The sequence below is a fragment of the Asterias rubens genome, chromosome 11 (genome assembly GCF_902459465.1).
Source record: "Asterias rubens chromosome 11, eAstRub1.3, whole genome shotgun sequence".
Lineage (NCBI taxonomy): Eukaryota > Metazoa > Echinodermata > Asteroidea > Forcipulatida > Asteriidae > Asterias > Asterias rubens.
Genome location: NC_047072.1, coordinates 13,108,269 through 13,126,310, shown reverse-complemented (window position 1 = coordinate 13,126,310; position 18,042 = coordinate 13,108,269). Strand labels below are relative to the sequence as shown.

General features: G+C 41.4%; 1 protein-coding gene across 3 annotated transcripts in view; it reads left to right on the top strand.

Annotated features, from left to right (window-relative positions):
* The window catches only part of LOC117296505 (Nance-Horan syndrome protein-like), a 56,873-nt gene extending 51,387 nt beyond the window's left edge, over nt 1-5,486 (top strand). For all 3 annotated transcript variants that reach the window (XM_033779472.1, XM_033779471.1, XM_033779473.1), the window contains 2 exons: nt 143-1,369; nt 1,862-5,486. In XM_033779472.1, the coding sequence (XP_033635363.1) occupies nt 143-1,369; nt 1,862-4,632 (3,998 nt within the window). In that variant the 3' untranslated portion in view covers nt 4,633-5,486. The remainder of the gene's footprint in view (nt 1-142; nt 1,370-1,861) is intronic.
* The last annotated feature ends 12,556 nt before the right edge of the window (nt 5,487-18,042 follow it).

Here is an 18,042-nt window from a genome sequence, read left to right as displayed (position 1 = left end):
TTGAAAAAATAGATATGAAAAAAAAACCAGTCTGGTTTGGACCAAACCCAAAACTCCTTAATCCCCTACTTAATTTATTTCATGGTTATACAAATTTAAAGACATCTGTAAATAATGTGTTTTTTTTATGTTTTTTTTGCAGGTTATTCCTCAAGTTCTGATATAATCTGGCCTGGACCACCCCGAAGACGACCACATTCATTAGCCATTCCACCGGGATCCCTTCCCCAATCCCAAATCGCTTCGTTGGTTCCCCTATCCCCAGCCCAAGCCTCCAACAAAACTGTCTACGTCTCCTCAAACAAGCAAGTACCGAATGCTGTCATCTCATCCAGTGCCACTACGGTCACTATAAACACACGGACAGCGAACAATAGTAGCGGGGACGCAGAGACTGGTCTCCCGATAAACACGCTACAGAGAAACTTCCCAACAACGAAGGTCCGGTTACGAAACTCCAAGTCATCGGCAAGAAAGGAAGAACGTCAGTCCAGTTCTGGCAACTGGAGTGGAACAGACAGTGCAAGGACCTCCATGAACTCTGACCTCGGAAACGCCCTTTCGTATGAATTTTTGAGCTCGACGACAACATCACCATCAGATTCGGCAGTTTCTCTGTCGAGTGAGAATTTAAGTTTCCCCAAGTTCAACGGCGGTTTGAGGAGCCTGGATCGGAAGCATAGCCGTGGGAAATCGGATCGCCCCAGCAGTCTGTCCTACGCTTCGACGGGGGATTCCAGCAGCGGTTCCTCGACCCCGACGAACAGTCCAAACAACGTACTGAGCGGTTTCACTCAGATGGACACAGACTCGTGGCTGCAGAGCGTCGGGGCGGCCACCGATCGTCGAATGCCACCAGAGGCCGGGAATGTGTCCCTGGTAAGGAAATCTCCGGAAGGCCACTGCGAAGTGATCTTCACCTCAGATAACTTATCTGATTCGTCATCGTCGTCTGAGAACCCCGCCAGCTCAACAGCATTCTCCGATAACGGTAGCATCGACCTGGAAGTCTACCTCGCAGACATCAACAGTGACTACATCGACTCTGACAGCACATCAGGTCACTCAGTCGACCATGAGGGATACTGGACGTCCATGCACTCTGACTGTGGCCTTCCAAGCCGTCGCCTTAGTAAAAAACGCAGGTCGAGTCTCACAAAAGAGCCGCTGTCTGTTAACTTAAACCAGGGTAAAGATCCACCCGCAGTCCTGTCTAAACACAAAAGGACGTCATTGGCTGTTGCGCCACCTGTTATGCCCAAATCGTCCAATCAAAGGAGGCCGCCTCCTCCACCAATCAGAGTGGAGTCTGTGGTTGCAGACGAATTGAGCAGTACTCCGAACACACCTGTGAATCAGAACAAAGCAGGTAAGTGTACAGTGAAGACATATATGGGCATATTGTGCTTCTTAAGCACAAAAAAAGTATAACAAAATTATGCTTACCAGAACAGGGTTGCCAGCCGAAATACCATGTCACATGTATAATATCAACTGGTATCCTGCTCATTTCTGCTAAGCAGAAAATTGTTCAGAAATGTTTTCTACTTAAGCAGGCCCTGGGCCCAATGTCATAGAGCTTCTTAAGCAGGAGAAACTGCTTCAAAAAATTCTGCTAGGCGAAAAATATGCTGGATACCAGTCACATATGTTTACATGCCAATTTGGCTGGTAACAGTATTCTGATATGCATGTTTATTTTGTTGTGCTTCTTTTTCTTCCGAACAGCTCTCTGAATTTGGGCCTTGTGACAAACTTCAAAGTTCTACTCCCAAAATTGTTTTAACAATTGTATTGTCATATTAAACATTTTATGTTAAATTCTCACAGAGAAAATGTTGATTTGTTTGTGTCTCATCAGGAGGTCATCATCTGCTGCCCTTAATCCTCTCCGAAGACAACCGTAGCATCTCTCCATCCTCCCTCACCGACACTGCCTCCGAAACCAGCACAATCAGCAGTGACACAACAACAACCCCAACCCTCACTCCTGTTCAGACGCCTACAGACCCAGCCATGTATAAACTCTGCTTCAGCGGCAGCTCCAAATCCCTAGAGAGCCTTGACAGTCAGTTGAGCGGCATCCAAGGGGGAAGCCGTCCAGCTTCCAGGGTGGATGCCTGGACCTCGGAGGTCTCGCAGAACTTTTCGACAAAACAGCAGCCGGATATTCTGGAGGCAAACCGAAGGAGTAAGGCGTCTGGAAATCAAAAACAGGTGGTGTCTTCAAATAGTTTGACTTCTTCAGGGAGTACCTCTGTCAGGACTGCCCCTGTCCAGGAATCAGTGCCAACCTTCACCACCCATGTCATCCAACCTTCCAGTTCAGTCCTTCCGGCGGGATCCAAAGCTGAGCCTCTTTTGTTACCATCACCTACTTCCTCACAATCCTCCTCCCCGACCCATGAAGGTAAAGTGAAGATCATGAACGCCCGGGATAGGTTTTTCGGTATATCAAGAGCTGAGAACGAAGATACTGATTCTCTACCTCAAGACGGTGGAGAAACTTTGGAGCAGGACGGCTCAGATAGAGATTGTGTTGTTTCTCCTCTTGGGGTGTACCCTGAGAATTATAACACTTTGAAGCGACGACCGAGGCATGAAACAGAAGCCCTGGTCAAGCAGAACTTAGATCAGGCGTTGGATCACAGCAGCAGCACTCCTTTGTCTGTGTCCGAAGAACAGTTAAATGAGCAGTCTGAGAGATTGACGGTTGCCGCTAAGAAGGGGCTGGACACCCTCCAACGGAAACAGCGCTTTCAGGGTTACGTCAGCAGTGTTCAGAACCAAGCACCTCAGAACTATAATGCTATCAACAGTGTGAAAGATCCGGTGGTTGGAAACGGTTCCCAGGCCATGACCAGAGAGCAGAGAGAGGAGATCTTAAACATGATGCGAAAATCAAAGAACAACAAAGCAGCTTCATGCAGCTCTCCAACACTGACAGAGCCCAGCAGTAAAGGCCCGGAGGATCACCAAAGGCATGAGTTGACTAAGATCAATGAGAATGTTGTCTTTCCTGATCAGACGGGACAGCAGCAGAAACTCATTGAGGACATGGACAAAGAAACCTCTTTCAGGAACTCATACCATTTAGGTATTGAAGCCGATAACCTTGACCCTGATCTGGCCATTATTCGTGCTGCTGAGGAGATGGAGCGGCAGCTCCTACAAAAGAGACAGAAGTACAACATGCCTGCCGTGTCGGCCCCGTCCAAGTCTGAGGATACTAACATATGGTTGCCAAATTCCACCCCCTTCTCTAGGAACAGCATAGCTTATCATTCATTTTATGACACGGAGATGTGTGGGAATTCCTTCAGTCATGTCCCCTCGATGCTCATGGACGACAGCTACGTCTATGACCCAAACAAAAGACCAAAGAGTTCAATCCTAAAAGTGAGGCGGAAGGGAGAGACATCCCTGAACGAGGCCAAGAGCAACGGGACAAGGCATTGGTCTTTAGGCAGGCACACCAGCTTGGCTATGAGTCCAACAGATTCCGTCAGCTCTTTGAACTCTGTTAGGAGTATCACTTTCTCTGATATGGTAGACGTTGAGCATACACCCGTCAAAATATGCCTCGTGTCTGGAAAGCCACAAACCCCAATGGACGACTTTAAGATGCTTCTCCAGCAACACTCGGGGTCGAGGAGAGGGCAGTCAGCCTGCAGTGCCCTCAATGTTCAGCCCAGACCTCACCGTGTTCAGAACAATGCGCAGTTGCTTTACTCAGGGTCCATGAGCACAAGCAACAAACAGGAAGCACCTAAACAAGGAAGTGCACCATCTCGGACAATTGTCACTTTGAAGGACTTGAGGACAGCTATGGCCAATCCTGCTACTAACTCCGTCACGGGGGATCTGGGTCTACCGTACGAGGAGCTGCAAGCTCAGAACCGGAACATGAGAAGCAGTCCAGCAACAAGTCCAAGCGGAAGCCTCAGTAGACAAGATCAAGGAGTCAAATTTAAGCTGGATTTCTCAGATGCAGTTTCTGATGGCGACTCGAGTAAAGCATCATCAGGCCCGACAAGGCTTTCAAATGGGGATTTGTCAGTTGTTCCTTGTGCTGACAAGTTGGCAAATCCAGAAGCAAACAGAGAACAGAAAAGATCAGCGGCTAAAACAGCTCCTGATTCTCCGCATGAAAGACCAAAGAATGAAAGTATGTCAAACAGTTCAGGAACTCTTTGTACCGCAGAAGCATCCAACAATGTAAATAGTAACAATTCGGTTGACTCACAGGCAAGTACATCCAAGAAAGTCACCAAACCCAGTGAGCTTAAGAGCAAAACACCACCACCTAAGAACGGTCCAGGGATTCTAAACACCAAGCCGCGGCATCTGACAGAGTCGGCTTCTGACTCCGTCCTGTCTCGCAATGACCTGATGGAGGACATCAGGAGGAGGGGAGCAAGGAGAGACTCCAGGCAAGAAGCCGTGTCAGAGCTGGAGACTAGCCAGGAACACCGAAAGCTGAGTGCCTCGTCCATGCCTTCGCTGACCACCGCCGGAAAGAGCGGCCTGGGGTCCTTGCTGGACAGCATGAAGATCGCCCTCAAGAGTATGGCAGTGGTTCATTCTGCGGTGGATGGCGAGAATGAGCACGACGGAGCTGCGTGGGAGTAGAATGATCATGGGTGAATAGATTACATTTTTAAGTTGTGTAATACCTGTTTCAGACAGGCGCTCCAGAGTCACGGCGACCCAAATTCTGAATCAAGTTCATGAAAAATTTCACGTCTAAAATAGTTAGCAGTCTGAAAACGACTCTGGAGCGCCGTGGTTTCAGGCGTCGATCTTGTCAGGAGCCGAGCCAATGTAATTGTTTTGTTAAGTTTGCCTGTCTGAAATCAAAACTGATTTGGGTCGACCTGGAGTCGCTCCTAATCTATTTGGTTCGGCGCGACTCTGGCGCACCTGTCTGAAATGGGTGTTACTTTTTATATTATTATTATCACTTTTTGGTGTAGTTTTACTATTTGTCTGGTGTTACTTTTTGTTGTGTGGTTTTCTTTTTTGCAAGAGGGATTCAAAAGAGTTGTTTTAATTCTACGTGATCCCATTCTTGCATATGTTCGTATTTTTTAATGATGTATTACTTTTTTTTTTTTTTTTCATGTAGTACAATTTTAAGTATTCAAATTTTGTATTTTTTCGCCTTTTTGGAGAATGCGGCAATCCCTCTAGGATATATTTTAAGAGTTTTAATGCATCTGTGAATATTTATTTAAATACAGAGACAACATTTGGGAGCCATTAGCAACACTTTCTTTTATATTAATGGATAAAAACAAAATACAAAATTTAAGAGAATGCCTCTATTGAGTAAAGCAAGTTTTTTTCCTATAACTTATGGTACAAGTAGTTGGACAACCTCACTCTTTATGTCATAATTGTCAGTTAAAGATTCAGGTACTTTTTCAAAATGTCCACATATTTACATTAGACTTACGCAGTTTGAAGATAATGATAGTAGAAAGCTTCCCTTCAAATATTACTTACTGAGGTGCTGTAGTTTTTGAGAAATGAAAACAAGTCACAAAATAATTTCCGTCTCAGTGACTCAAAAATTATTTTAGCATGTAACAATGTATTAACCAGTTGGTATTATACCATTACATACCATAACTGGCTAACACGTTTTTACATGCTAAAACTGAGACAAAAAATTTTGTTGTGACATTGTTTTACTCATTTCTCAATGCATCATTTTCTGCATCAATTTCTGCATCCGGCATATTGTTTGCTGCAGGCGCAATATAGTAAAATTCATGACGAAAGGATTGTGTCACTGATGTCTGATTGTGTTTTTAAAGTAAATTATGTTGTTGTGAATAGTCGTGAGCAACACAGTTGGTTCACCAAACAGGTAGTCGCGACTTTTTTGGTAGTAGTCGTGGCGGCATGATTAACGGAGTAGTTGCAAAAAAACATTAGTTTCGACTCGACTAAGCAACCAACAGTCGCCACTGCGACACTAGTCGCACTAGTTGCCCAGGCTTTAAACATACAAACCTGTCTCCCATCGCTGTTTTCTTAGGCTTTCATGCAAATCTTTTAAGAGTGAGATCACTGTAATAATTGTTTGATCAATGACAACAAAAGCAAAACTCAATACATGCATGAAAGATGAGTCAAGTGTGACAAAACAACTGCAGGGATGTAGCCGCCTTTACGAAAAAATAAAATCCAGTAAACTGTGTTGTTGTTCAGAAGATCTTTATTTGATATATATGTCAACCGTGCGTTTGTTTTCACAGCAAATTGCCCTCTCGTCATACCACGAGCCTTTCAGTCAATGTTGAGTAGCTTAAGCACAGAAGAGAAATAACCGTGGCAGAAGGGGGGGGGGGGGGGGGGGGTCCGTACGATGCCCACGCACCCTTAACTGCGAATGCATTAGCAGGCCTAGTATATAAATAACACATTGTGTTGGTGTAATGGGAAAGCAGATGTCTTATATGTACTGTGTGTTTTGGGGCTTGCTACTGTACTGCACTTGACCTGTGCTAAAGGAACAATAACAATACATAAACAAAAGCGGGGGGGCACTAGCCGCAGAAATGTTCATTCTAAATGCTCTATTGCATTTGGACTGGTAACTAATTCTGTTAAGCAAGATTTCCTTCATAATAGGATATTTGTTTACCAACTTAAGAAACTGGGCTCATATCCTAACCCAAGTTTACTGGTTTGCACGACCGCATACTGACTGTTGATGCCTTTATCGTTCGTTTTCTTTCATTCACCCTTATTTAAACCAAATCAAGGAGCCTTAGGCTTTGGCTGGCTTAGGCTCCGCCTAATGTAGTGAAAGCTCAGCACTGAAAGCGCACACTTCCGCAATGATAGACAGAGTTTACAGACACTGGATACATTTGTTAATTGTCAAAGACCAGTGTTTTCTCTTGGTGTATCCCAAGATATGCATAAAATAACAAACCTGTGAAAATTTGAGCTCAATTTATCATGCAAGTTGCAAGTGAATAACGACAGAAAAAAACACCCTTGTTGCATTACATTGTGTACTTTCAGCATGTTCAGATGCACAACAAAAGGCTTCAGCTGAGGTATTTTGTTATGTGAGTGAGAAATTACCTCTTTCTCAAATCTAAGTTACTTCAGAGGGAGCCGTTTCTCACAATCTTTTAAAAATATGTACACTTGTACATGTATATGTATTCAGAACCCACAGGGCTTGAGATTAACACTGAACCGCCCGAGGCCGGTGATTTTAGCATCGAACGAGAAAACATTCCAGCTATCAAGTCTTTTTTTTATTTAAATACTTAAACCTCACTGTCATAAACAACAAATTATTTCCAAGTGTAGACTTTTTATAGATCTTTTGGATTCTAAAGTGCTTGTTTACACATAAACATTTCTTTTATTAAAGGAACATGACAGAATTGGTAAGAAAAGTCCAAGATCACAGATTTACATAAAACTTACACAGTCTAATGATGATGAGAGTAGAAATTATCCCTTGAAAATATTTCTGTCTGAAATGTCATATTTGATGAGAAAGTAATAAAACTATTTTCCTTTTCGTTTTTTTTTTTGCTGTTCTCTCAACAAGTTGACACTGAGATTTCAAATGCGTCTTTTATTGTTTATACTTCCACCAAAAAATCAATGAACCTACCTTTAACTAGAAGTTTAAACTTAAAGGCACTGGTCACTATTGGTAATTACTCAAAATAATTGTTAGCATGAAAACCACTTGGTAACGGTCAATGGAGAGTTGTTGATAGTATAAAACATTGTGAGAAACGGCTCCCTCTAAAGTAACGTAGTTTTTGAGAAAGAAGTAATTTCTCACTATAATATTTGAATCAAACTCGAAACCTCAGCTGAGGTCTCGAAATCAAGGCATCTGAAAGCACATAATTTGTGTGAGATTGTGTGACATTATTCTCTCGCAACTTTGACGACCAATTGAGTCCAAATTTTCACAGGTTTGTTATATTGAGATACACCAAGTGAGAAGACTGGTCTTTGACAATTACCAAAGGTGTCCATTGCCTTTAAACTGCAGTTACACATACATTCAATGCAACCCAAGGATTTGATTGATTTTCATCTTTTCAGGCACAAAATGTCAGCCATGACAAATTGCCCAACCTTATCCTGTGTTCTTAAGAATCCACTGAACTACAAGCATGTAAAAAATGACATTTCTGCTGCAGAAAGCTTTTGAGCCAAAGATTTATTACAAATCTATACTCTGCCTCCAGGCTGAATCCGAAACGTTTCAAATTCTTCTTGAATTTTTTAATGGATGAAAACTTTTTTTTACAATAAACAGGTTTCCAGCTCCCCTTGATAACATGAAATACACCCCCCCCCCCAAAAAAAAAAAAAACCACATTTTAAAGTTTGAAGTACACCGTTGCAGATATGAAGTGGAAACACAAAGCCGCCGCCTTTTTCATTTGGAAGTAAATTTATGCAAAAAGAATCTTGTATTATTCATGTGGAGCACTTTCCTCTTTGAGACAATTTGAATAAATTGCAAGGCTCTGTCACTGTTGACGGCTAGGGCTACAGCTACGGCTGCTGCTTCAAATTCTCCTCATTGAGACAACTTTAATAAATTGCAAAGCCCTGTCACTGTTGACGGCTAGGGCTACAGCTATGGCTGCTGCTTCAAATTCACCTCTTTGAGACAACTTGAATAAATTGCAGGGCCCTGTCACTGTTGACGGCTAGGGCTATACAGCTATGGCTGCTGCTTCAAATTCACCTCATTGAGGCAAATTGATTAAATTGCAGGGCCCTGTCACTGTTGACGGCTAGGGCTACAGCTATGGCTGCTGCTTCAAATTCTCCTCATTGAGGCAAATAAACACAAGACCCTACCGATACGGCTTCTGCTGCAGCTTCAAACTTTTCTCTTTGTTACAAATTCAGTGCAAGATCCCTCCAGTATTGGCAGCTACGACTACAGCTGTAGCTACTGTTCAGCTTCACACTATCCTCTTCGATACAAAATTCATAAATGCAAGGCCCTGCTGCCGCAATTGGCGGCTATGGCTACATGTATGGCTATTGCTTTGGCTTCCACATGTGCTCCTAAAAAAAAATACCAATGGTTTCTACCATGGAGGAACGATTCCTCTGATATATGGTTTCTACCTTGATTGCTTGATGCCATTTGGGGGAGGGGCTATGGTTCTGAGTAGGGGGCTCCAGTCCCCCGCCCCCCCTTATAATAATAACTAAATTCACTAAGGATTATACACCCTTATTTAGCTCCGCAATAAAACGTTAATGGTTTCTACACAGACTGCTCAAGTGCTTTTATAGATATTGGCTCACATGTAAGTCTCAAGTATTGCTGCTGCACAGGTGTTTTATTTCCTTTTCTTTCTATCTTTAAATTGAAGCTACTAAACTTCCTTATTTCCCTTGGTGTTTGCTATCGCCAGAGGAGAATTCCAATGCTTGTTGTCTGGCTCCATGTCGTTAGTAACTGTATCCAGTCTGTAGTATAACTTGATAAATCCACAGCTATTATGTGGTGGGATCTGCTGTTCGGAGCTTAAAGGAGCTGCCTGGTTTGTGTTTAAGTCCGTCAGATTTGTTTCTCCAAACCGCTCAGATTAAACAGATTCTGGTTATCAATATAGAGCTTGACATTCGGGGCTTTGGATATGGTGCTTTTATCCCAATGTTTTGACCCTCACTATGTGAAGGTCAAAGGTTAAATTTGATTGGTTGGGGTGAGGTGGGGAGAATGTGCAAAGACAACACCTTTAAAGATATGACCAATATTATGTAGTTACTCTGGGGAGGCATTACGAAGTATGAAATTACAAAGTATTAATGGAGCTAGCAGTGACAATGTCTATCTTTCGAAGGCGAATTTGTCTAGAAGCTTTTTGTTTTTTGTTTTGTTCTGTATTTCCAGCTTGTGAATACAGAATTGTGAATTCAGGATCCTTAACCCCTGACCCTTGACCCTGACTGAAGAAGGTAGAATAGTCCAGATTCATCCAAACCTTTTGTTTTGTGTTATTGGTGATGTTCAGATAAACAGCCTAAATTGTAACATCTAGGAGAGAGGTGAAACCCAGGCCGCCAGAATGTTTTTCAGGAATGTTCACATTTTGTCAAATCTTATCCCAGTTATTTAGTGAATATCAGTTTGTCATGGATAGGTAGTCCACATTCTGTCAAAATCTGTAGTTTTGTCTTTCTGGTGATGCACAGGGTCTGTAAACTTTCTGAATTGTAACAGCTCAAAAGTTCCGGGTCTAGAATAAGGGGAGAAACCAAGCCTGCAACTCAGTTCAGGAGTAACCACATTCGCCAAATCTCTTTTATTGAGTGAATATAGTCCGGTTTGATATGTGGAAAGGGTACCTTTAAGAAAATTCAGATATCAGTATATTAAAAGAGATTGATATGCTTCCATAGTTACACACGGCTTGAAATTTGACAACTTAAAAACAACACATTCTAAGAAGAAACCTATGAAGGCACTGGACACGTATAGTAATTGTCAAAGACCATTATTCTCACATGGTGTATCCCAATATATTGCATAAAAAAACTTTTAAAATTTGGGCACAATTGGTCATTGAAGTTGCAAGATAATAATAAAAGTAAAAACATCCTTGTTGCACTCATCTGTGTGCTTTCAGATGCCTAATTAAAGGTGTCATGCCTGAAGTATTTTATTATTTGAGTGAGAAATTACCTCTTTCTCGAAAAAAATTTACTTGGAAGGAGCCGTTTCTCACAATGTTTTATACTATCAGCTCTCCATTGCTCATTACCAAAGAAAGTTTTTATGCCAACAATTGTTTTGAATAATTACCAATAGTGTCCAGTGCCTTTAACCTTCTCGAGTTGCCTCCCAATGGCTTAAGAATCTCTTTCTCTCCCTTGCATCGTGTCACTATATCTATAATCCATCTGAAGTGACAGCTGCAGACTGTTTTGGGACAGACCCCCTTGATGGTAAGCTAAAACCCCATTAAGTACAGGTGGCTCTTGGCAGCCGTAGCATTGATAGTGGTACACAATAGGGTTTTATGGTCCCCACTGACTAGCATTGATAGGGGTACACCGAAGGGTTTTGTGGTCCCCACTGACTAGCATTGATAGGGGTACACCGAAGGGTTTTGTGGTCTCCACTGACTAGCATTGATAGGGGTACACCGAAGGGTTTTGTGGTCCCCACTGACTAGCATTGATAGGGGTACACCGAAGGGTTTTGTGGTCCCCACTGACTAGCATTGATAGGGGTACACCGAAGGGTTTTGTGGTCCCCACTGACTAGCATTGATAGGGGTACACCGAAGGGTTTTGTGGTCCCCACTGACTAGCATTGATAGGGGTACACCGAAGGGTTTTGTGGTCTCCACTGACTAGCATTGATAGGGGTATACCGAAGGGTTTTGTGGTCCCCACTGACTAGCATCGATAGGGGTACGTACACTGAAGGGTTTTGTGGTCTCCACTGACTAGCATTGATAGGGGTACACCGAAGGGTTTTGTGGTCTCCACTGACTAGCATTGATAGGGGTACACCGAAGGGTTCTGTGGTCCCCACTGACTAGCATTGATAGGGGTACACCTAAGGGTTTTGTGGTCCCCACTGACTAGCATTGATAGGGGTACACCGAAGGGTTTTGTGGTCCCCACTGACTAGCATTGATAGGGGTACACCGAAGGGTTTTGTGGTCCCCACTGACTAGCATTGATAGGGGTACACTGAAGGGTTTTGTGGTCCCCACTGACTAGCATTGATAGGGGTACACTGAAGGGTTTTGTGGTCCCCACTGACTAGCATTGATAGGGGTACACCGAAGGGTTCTGTGGTCTCCACTGACTAGCATTGATAGGGGTACACTGAAGGGTTTTGTGGTCTCCACTGACTAGCATTGATAGGGGTACACTGAAGGGTTTTGTGGTCCCCACTGACTAGCATTGATAGGGGTACACCGAGAGGTTTTGTGGTCCCCACTGACTAGCATTGATAGGGGTACACCGAAGGGTTTTGTGGTCTCCACTGAGTTGTAGTTGTGAGGAGTGATTACTTTTACATATGCAGCGAAGGTTTTTGTGGTATCTAATGACTCTTAAGCTTATAATGAGTTTTACATCTATACTGATGGAGTTGGCTGTCCTGCACATTGTTACAATTGTAAATGCAGGTTATTTTTTACATTCCTATTTTTGTGTCCCCTGATGAGTTTGATATTCTGAAGAGGTGTTCTTTCTATGTACTTGTACGGCGTTTAAAGGGTGACGGTACTTTTCGTTGCACACAAAACACAATGTCCACAGATTTACATTAAACTTACACGGTTTGAAGATAATGATAGTAGAAAGCTTCCCTTGGAATATTACTTGCTGAGGTGCTGTAGTTTTTGAGAAATGAGTAAAACAAGTCACAAAAATCATTTCTGTCTCAGTGAGACGAAGACTATTTTAGCAATGTACAACGTAGTTACCAAACTCCCCCGAAAATATTGCTCTGTTTTCACTTTTTTTTCCTTCTTTTTTTTCTCAAAAACTTGACGACTAATGAAACTTCTACAAGTAAATTATATTACATACATCTTTATTCACAGTGAGTAGGGATTCATGTCATGGCCAAAATCTACAAAAGACATCAGAACCATTTAAAACAACCATCGATCATCATTTTACATTTCCAGTCTTATAACTTCTCAAGTTTGCCAATGGGGTCTTCCTTTATTTAAGTTTTTTTTTTCTTTCTTCCTTTAAAACATTCTCTGCAGCACAATCATTCTGTCCAACTGTAAACAGTGACATTTCATTCCTCATTGACATTCAGCAGCAAAAAGTTCCCGTCCTTGGATTTTTTTTCTCTCTTCCTCTTCTTCTCTCCCCCCCCCCCCCTATTTTCCTCAAACCTTTTCTCCCTCAAGACATATCATCAATTCAGCTGTGACCTGGAGGCTCCCGACGACACACTGGCTAAGAGTTGTTTTTCAAGAGTACCGGCAAATGGCTCCATGCGATGCCTCCATGAATATGTGCATTTTGTTGGTAAATGAACCCAAGGTTTATTTTAAATCATGGCGCTCCGCGGTTCAGTTGCGGGTTAAAATCATGATCGGACTCTTCTCACCATCTTGCACTGTCATCCCAGCTCCCACGCTAAAGTCGGGTTTGCAGGGGAATTGCCTGATATTGGAGGTGGACGAAAGAAGAAAAAATGTATCAAGAGTAATCATTAAAGGCACAGGGATGGATTTCAGAAAGAGTTAAGACTAGTCTAATGCCGAGTTTGGACAGGTTACTCGTCCTAACTTAAGTTTTTAATATCTCTTAGGACTAGTCCTAAGTTAGGACTAGTCCTTAGGACTAGTCCTTACTCTTTGTGAAATCGACCCCTGGACACGTTTGGTAATTGTCAAAGATAAATAATCTCACTTGGTTTATCCAAACATATTTGTAAAATAAAAAATCTGTGAAAAGTTGACTCAATTGGTCAACGAAGTTACAATAAAATTTGTGTGTTTTCAGTCAGATGCATAATTAAAGGCTTCAGGCCTGAAGTCTTTTAATATTTGAGTGAGAAGTTAACCTCTTTCTCAAAATTATGTTACTTCAGGGGGAGCAGTTTCTCACAATGTTTTATACTATCAACAGCTCTCCGTTGCTCATCACCAAGTAAGTTAATTGTATGCTACCAATTATTTAAAGAGTAATTACCAGTAGTGTCAAGTGCCTTTAAGTACATTTGATTGTTAAAGAAACTACGATTAAGTTTCTATTGGGGAGCATGTTTTTGTTGTTGAGATTTTAAGATTTGTAGGAATTTTATGTTGCATTTGCAGATAATTTAAGTTCACCACTTGCCGAACCCCAGTGTTTGTGGAAATACCTCCTTCATAAACAAACCGAAGGAATGCAAGAATTTAATTGAAAAAGACCCCTGTTGAATTTTGTCAGCGCTCGCATTCAAAAACAATCCTGCCTTTTTGAATAAACTCTGCCAAAACACGGCACACCCGACCCGAGGACAAAAATAAAAAGAGTAGAGGGTAAAACGACTCGTACCATGCCCTTTGGATTAGCTTGTTGTAGTCGGCCGGTAACTCAGCACAATAATCCAATCCTAGATATTGATGACTAGGGCCAAAAAGTCAAAAGCCCATGGTGTCGGCCCAGCTCATATTGCATCAATATGTTTGCAGGGGACCCACGGGCAGGCTACCAGAGGAACCAAAACTAAAGTCTGATTTAGGGACATCGGTGAACCTGAGATGAATTTGAAGATTTTGTACACATCTGAACTGATGAGCTAATTTGCATGAAGAAAAAACAATGCACATGAATCATTGGTATAGTATTAGTGACAATTTTTCTGTCAGTTTTCTGGATGAAACTAATGTAGTAGTCTCAGTTCAATAAGCTATTAGTGATAGTATTTGCTGCAAGAGGGCGCTCTAACACATATCACAGTTTCTGTAGGACACTATAATAATCGTTAGGAACACTTGTATACTTTTTTACAAGGTTTTTCCATTAAGTTTGATAAAATTCAATTTAATATGACGTTTATTCTATACTCTTTTTTGGAAAATAATTCAAGAATTTCTCAGTACATAGAAAGGTCAGCAAATCAAAGTATACTAAATTGATAATTATAACTAAATAACTAGACCATGAACAATGTACATTAATAACCCGGAAAATTAAATGGACCAATCACTCCCCCGTGACTCATAAAAAGAAGAAGACAAAACCCACTGACACATTTTGCTGGAATGTAGAGAAAGTAGAGCATGAGATCTGAGGTCATCCATCATGCATCTCTCGTCTCAGCTTAGACTCATTCTTGATGGGTTCTGTTTGCTGGGGAGTTAGCGGACTGGATTCTCACATATCATGCATTGCCAAATGGAAACAAAAACACATTCTTTTCTGAATTGAGATGTCTCCCGAATAATCCGAAAACTCTGTGGTATTAGAATATACCATGCAAACAAATTTGTTATCAGGAACATTTTATGCTTTTACAGCTCCATCAATTTCGATCTAGACTAAGAAAAACAAATTGTCCAATAAATTGACGTCTGCTTGTCTGACAGGACTGTCACAAGTTTACTAGGATCAGTTTTTACTTCTGGTACAACTTCATCAGATAGAGATTCTGCAAAGCAGGTCATGTCGGTCCAAATATAGAGCAACTACTAAAAAATTAGACTACGTAAATTATACGGGTTACTTCACATACGGTTGAAGACACACAGGCATAGTGTTCATCCTACTTCACTCTGATTTCAAATTTTATTTGTTGGCCCTCAGACTTTTTTTTTATTATTAAAGGCACTGGACACTTGGTTATTATTTAAAATAATTGTTTGCAAAAAGATTTGCATGGTAGGAGCAACGGAGAGCTATATTTATGGGGGAATAACCAACTCTGAAGTAACGTTGATAAGAAAGAGGTAATTTCTTACTCAAATAATAAAAGACTTCAGCTGAAGTCGTTTATTATGCGTCTGAAAGCACACACATTCGTGCTACAAGGGTGTTTTTTCTTTCATTGTTCTCTTGCAACTTGGATGACCAATTTCATTATGTTTGATCATCCCCCTAAAACCCGAGAAGATATTTCTGATCACAGCAAGACAAGTTTCTTTTTTGTATAATAGATGTTAAATTTGCATCGGGGATAAAGAATATTAATTTTGGTTTTTTTCCCATACACCGATGTGTGTTAGCACTGTATACTCAGTACTTTCCCGAGTCCTGTGAAAAAATATCACAGGCATGTTACTCGGGTGGGGATATTATGTACTTTTTCCTAACAAAAAACACAATGTCCACAGATTTACATTAAACTTACACAGTTTGAAGGTTATGATAGTAGAAAGCTTCCCTTGAAATGTTACTTACTGTGCTGTAGTTTTTGAGAAATGAGTAAGAAGTAATATTTTTCATCTCAGTTTTAGCATGTAAAAACGTATTAACCAGTTATGCTATGGTTTTGGTATAATATCATCACTGGCTAAAGGGATTTTACATGCTAAAATAATTTTGGTCTCATGAGACCAAAATTATTTTGTGACTTGTTTTACTCATTTCTCAAAAACTACACAACCTTAGTTAGTAATATTTGAAGGGAAGCTTTCCACTATCATTATCTTCAAACCCTGTAAGTTTTGAAAAAGTACCCGAATCCTATAATCAGATTCCTCTGTCCTCATCTTGCCCTGAATTTGTTTTCCCTTTTTACCTCTTCTCTTCTCTTCTTAATTTCATTCATCCTCACCTCATGTATATCCTCAAATCACTCGTCTCATCCACCGCTCAGCATCCCTTCTTAATTCCATCTTATTCCCGGCCGCCAAGATCCTTTATTCAAATTGCCGCGGTCGCCGGCCTGGAAAACTGGCCTATTTTTAGGATTAATTGATTTGATCAGTCGTTGTGATGTGTTCATTTTCCCGCTCTGCCATCTTTTTTGATACGGACACCGTTGGCTTGAAGCCCCCCCCCCCCCCGATCCAATCTTGATCCTTTCTGATGAAGCTTCGAATCATTCATTATATTTCATACATTGGTCGACTGTTCGGCTTCCAGCCGCTACCCCAGGTCCGTGGTCTCCCTAAAGGCCGTCTCCAGATTTTCTCTTCAAACCATCTGAAATTATCATCATGAGAGTTGTTCTTTTGTCAGAAGTAAGTTAGTAGCCATTTGGTTGCTACATATTTAAAGGGAATGTATGCGTTTGGTAATCACTCTAAAAACAATGTCAATATTAACGTTAGAAGTAAATCAGGTCTCAACAGTAGAAGGCATTTTGAGATTCATTGCACTTTGAAGTAATGTGGTTAAGGAAAAATATATCAGTTACACAGTTGCATAAAGTTTTGTGAAATCGGCTGCAGTACTGGTAAATATGCTGTACATGCTGAGATATTTTTCCTCCCCTGAGACGAAAATTATTTTCGAGAAATTGTTGAACATGTACTTGTTTCTCAAAAACCAAAGCACCTTTATAGCAAGTAATATTTTGAGGGAATCTTTCTATAACCTTCATCATCAAACCGTGTAGTTTAATGTATATCCGTGGACATTGTGTTTTGTGTCCTACAAAAAAAATCTGCGAACCCTTTAACAATCAAAGCATCAAGACTAGCCCGGGCATTCGGTAACATTTATCCCCGCAGTGTCCAATATCTTGATCGGTCCAAAGTGTCTAATATCGAATGCGAAACCTGGATATTTCTACATCCACAGGCTCGCCTCATTTCTATATGCCTGTCCCGTTCTTTGCTCGTTCTTGTTCTTTGCATATCCTTGGAAAGTGGAGCTAGTCTTCTTGTTTTTAAACTCCGCAGTCATCTCATCTGGCGGGAACACCGATATGTGTTAGGGATAAGCAGGGCTGGCACCATTATGGATTGATTTGTCTTATAGTGTGTCTTGCGATGTTAGGGGTAGGTTGCATCTTATTTGAATAGTAGCTGTGTTGCCCTGTTGGCCATGTAAACCACCACCACCACCATGAGGGTAGGTGGGTTGTTCGGAGGGGGTGGGGGGTTGTAGGACGTAGGATGCCCTCAGGTTTGAGTGTAGGATGGAGAAGCGGCTAGCAGCTGGAATAAATTGAAGATGATAAGGATACTGATGGGAATGATGATGGGTTGAGTGCAAAACACTAACTTAAAGGGAAGGTAAATGTTTGGTATTTACACTTGAAAAAAATAATGGCAATAAAAACAAGAAACCTACAGCAGTTTTCGATAGTATAAAGCATTATAAAGCATTTTGGAATTACATTTCGAAGTAATGTGATTACGTAATAAGATAACAGTTTTTATGCCAAAATTTGAATCTGAGGGCGTCGTTGAAACGCTTCTCAGATTGTGTATTTTATGAGGGATTATTCTTCCTGCATGGACATATTCGCTTGGGATATTCCACGTTATCTTCAAGTACGCGCTAATCCTCCAATCAGATTTGCAGAATGGAGTGGTGATAAAAACCTATACTGCACAGCTAATATCACTACCTGCGTCTTGTGTGTTTTATAAC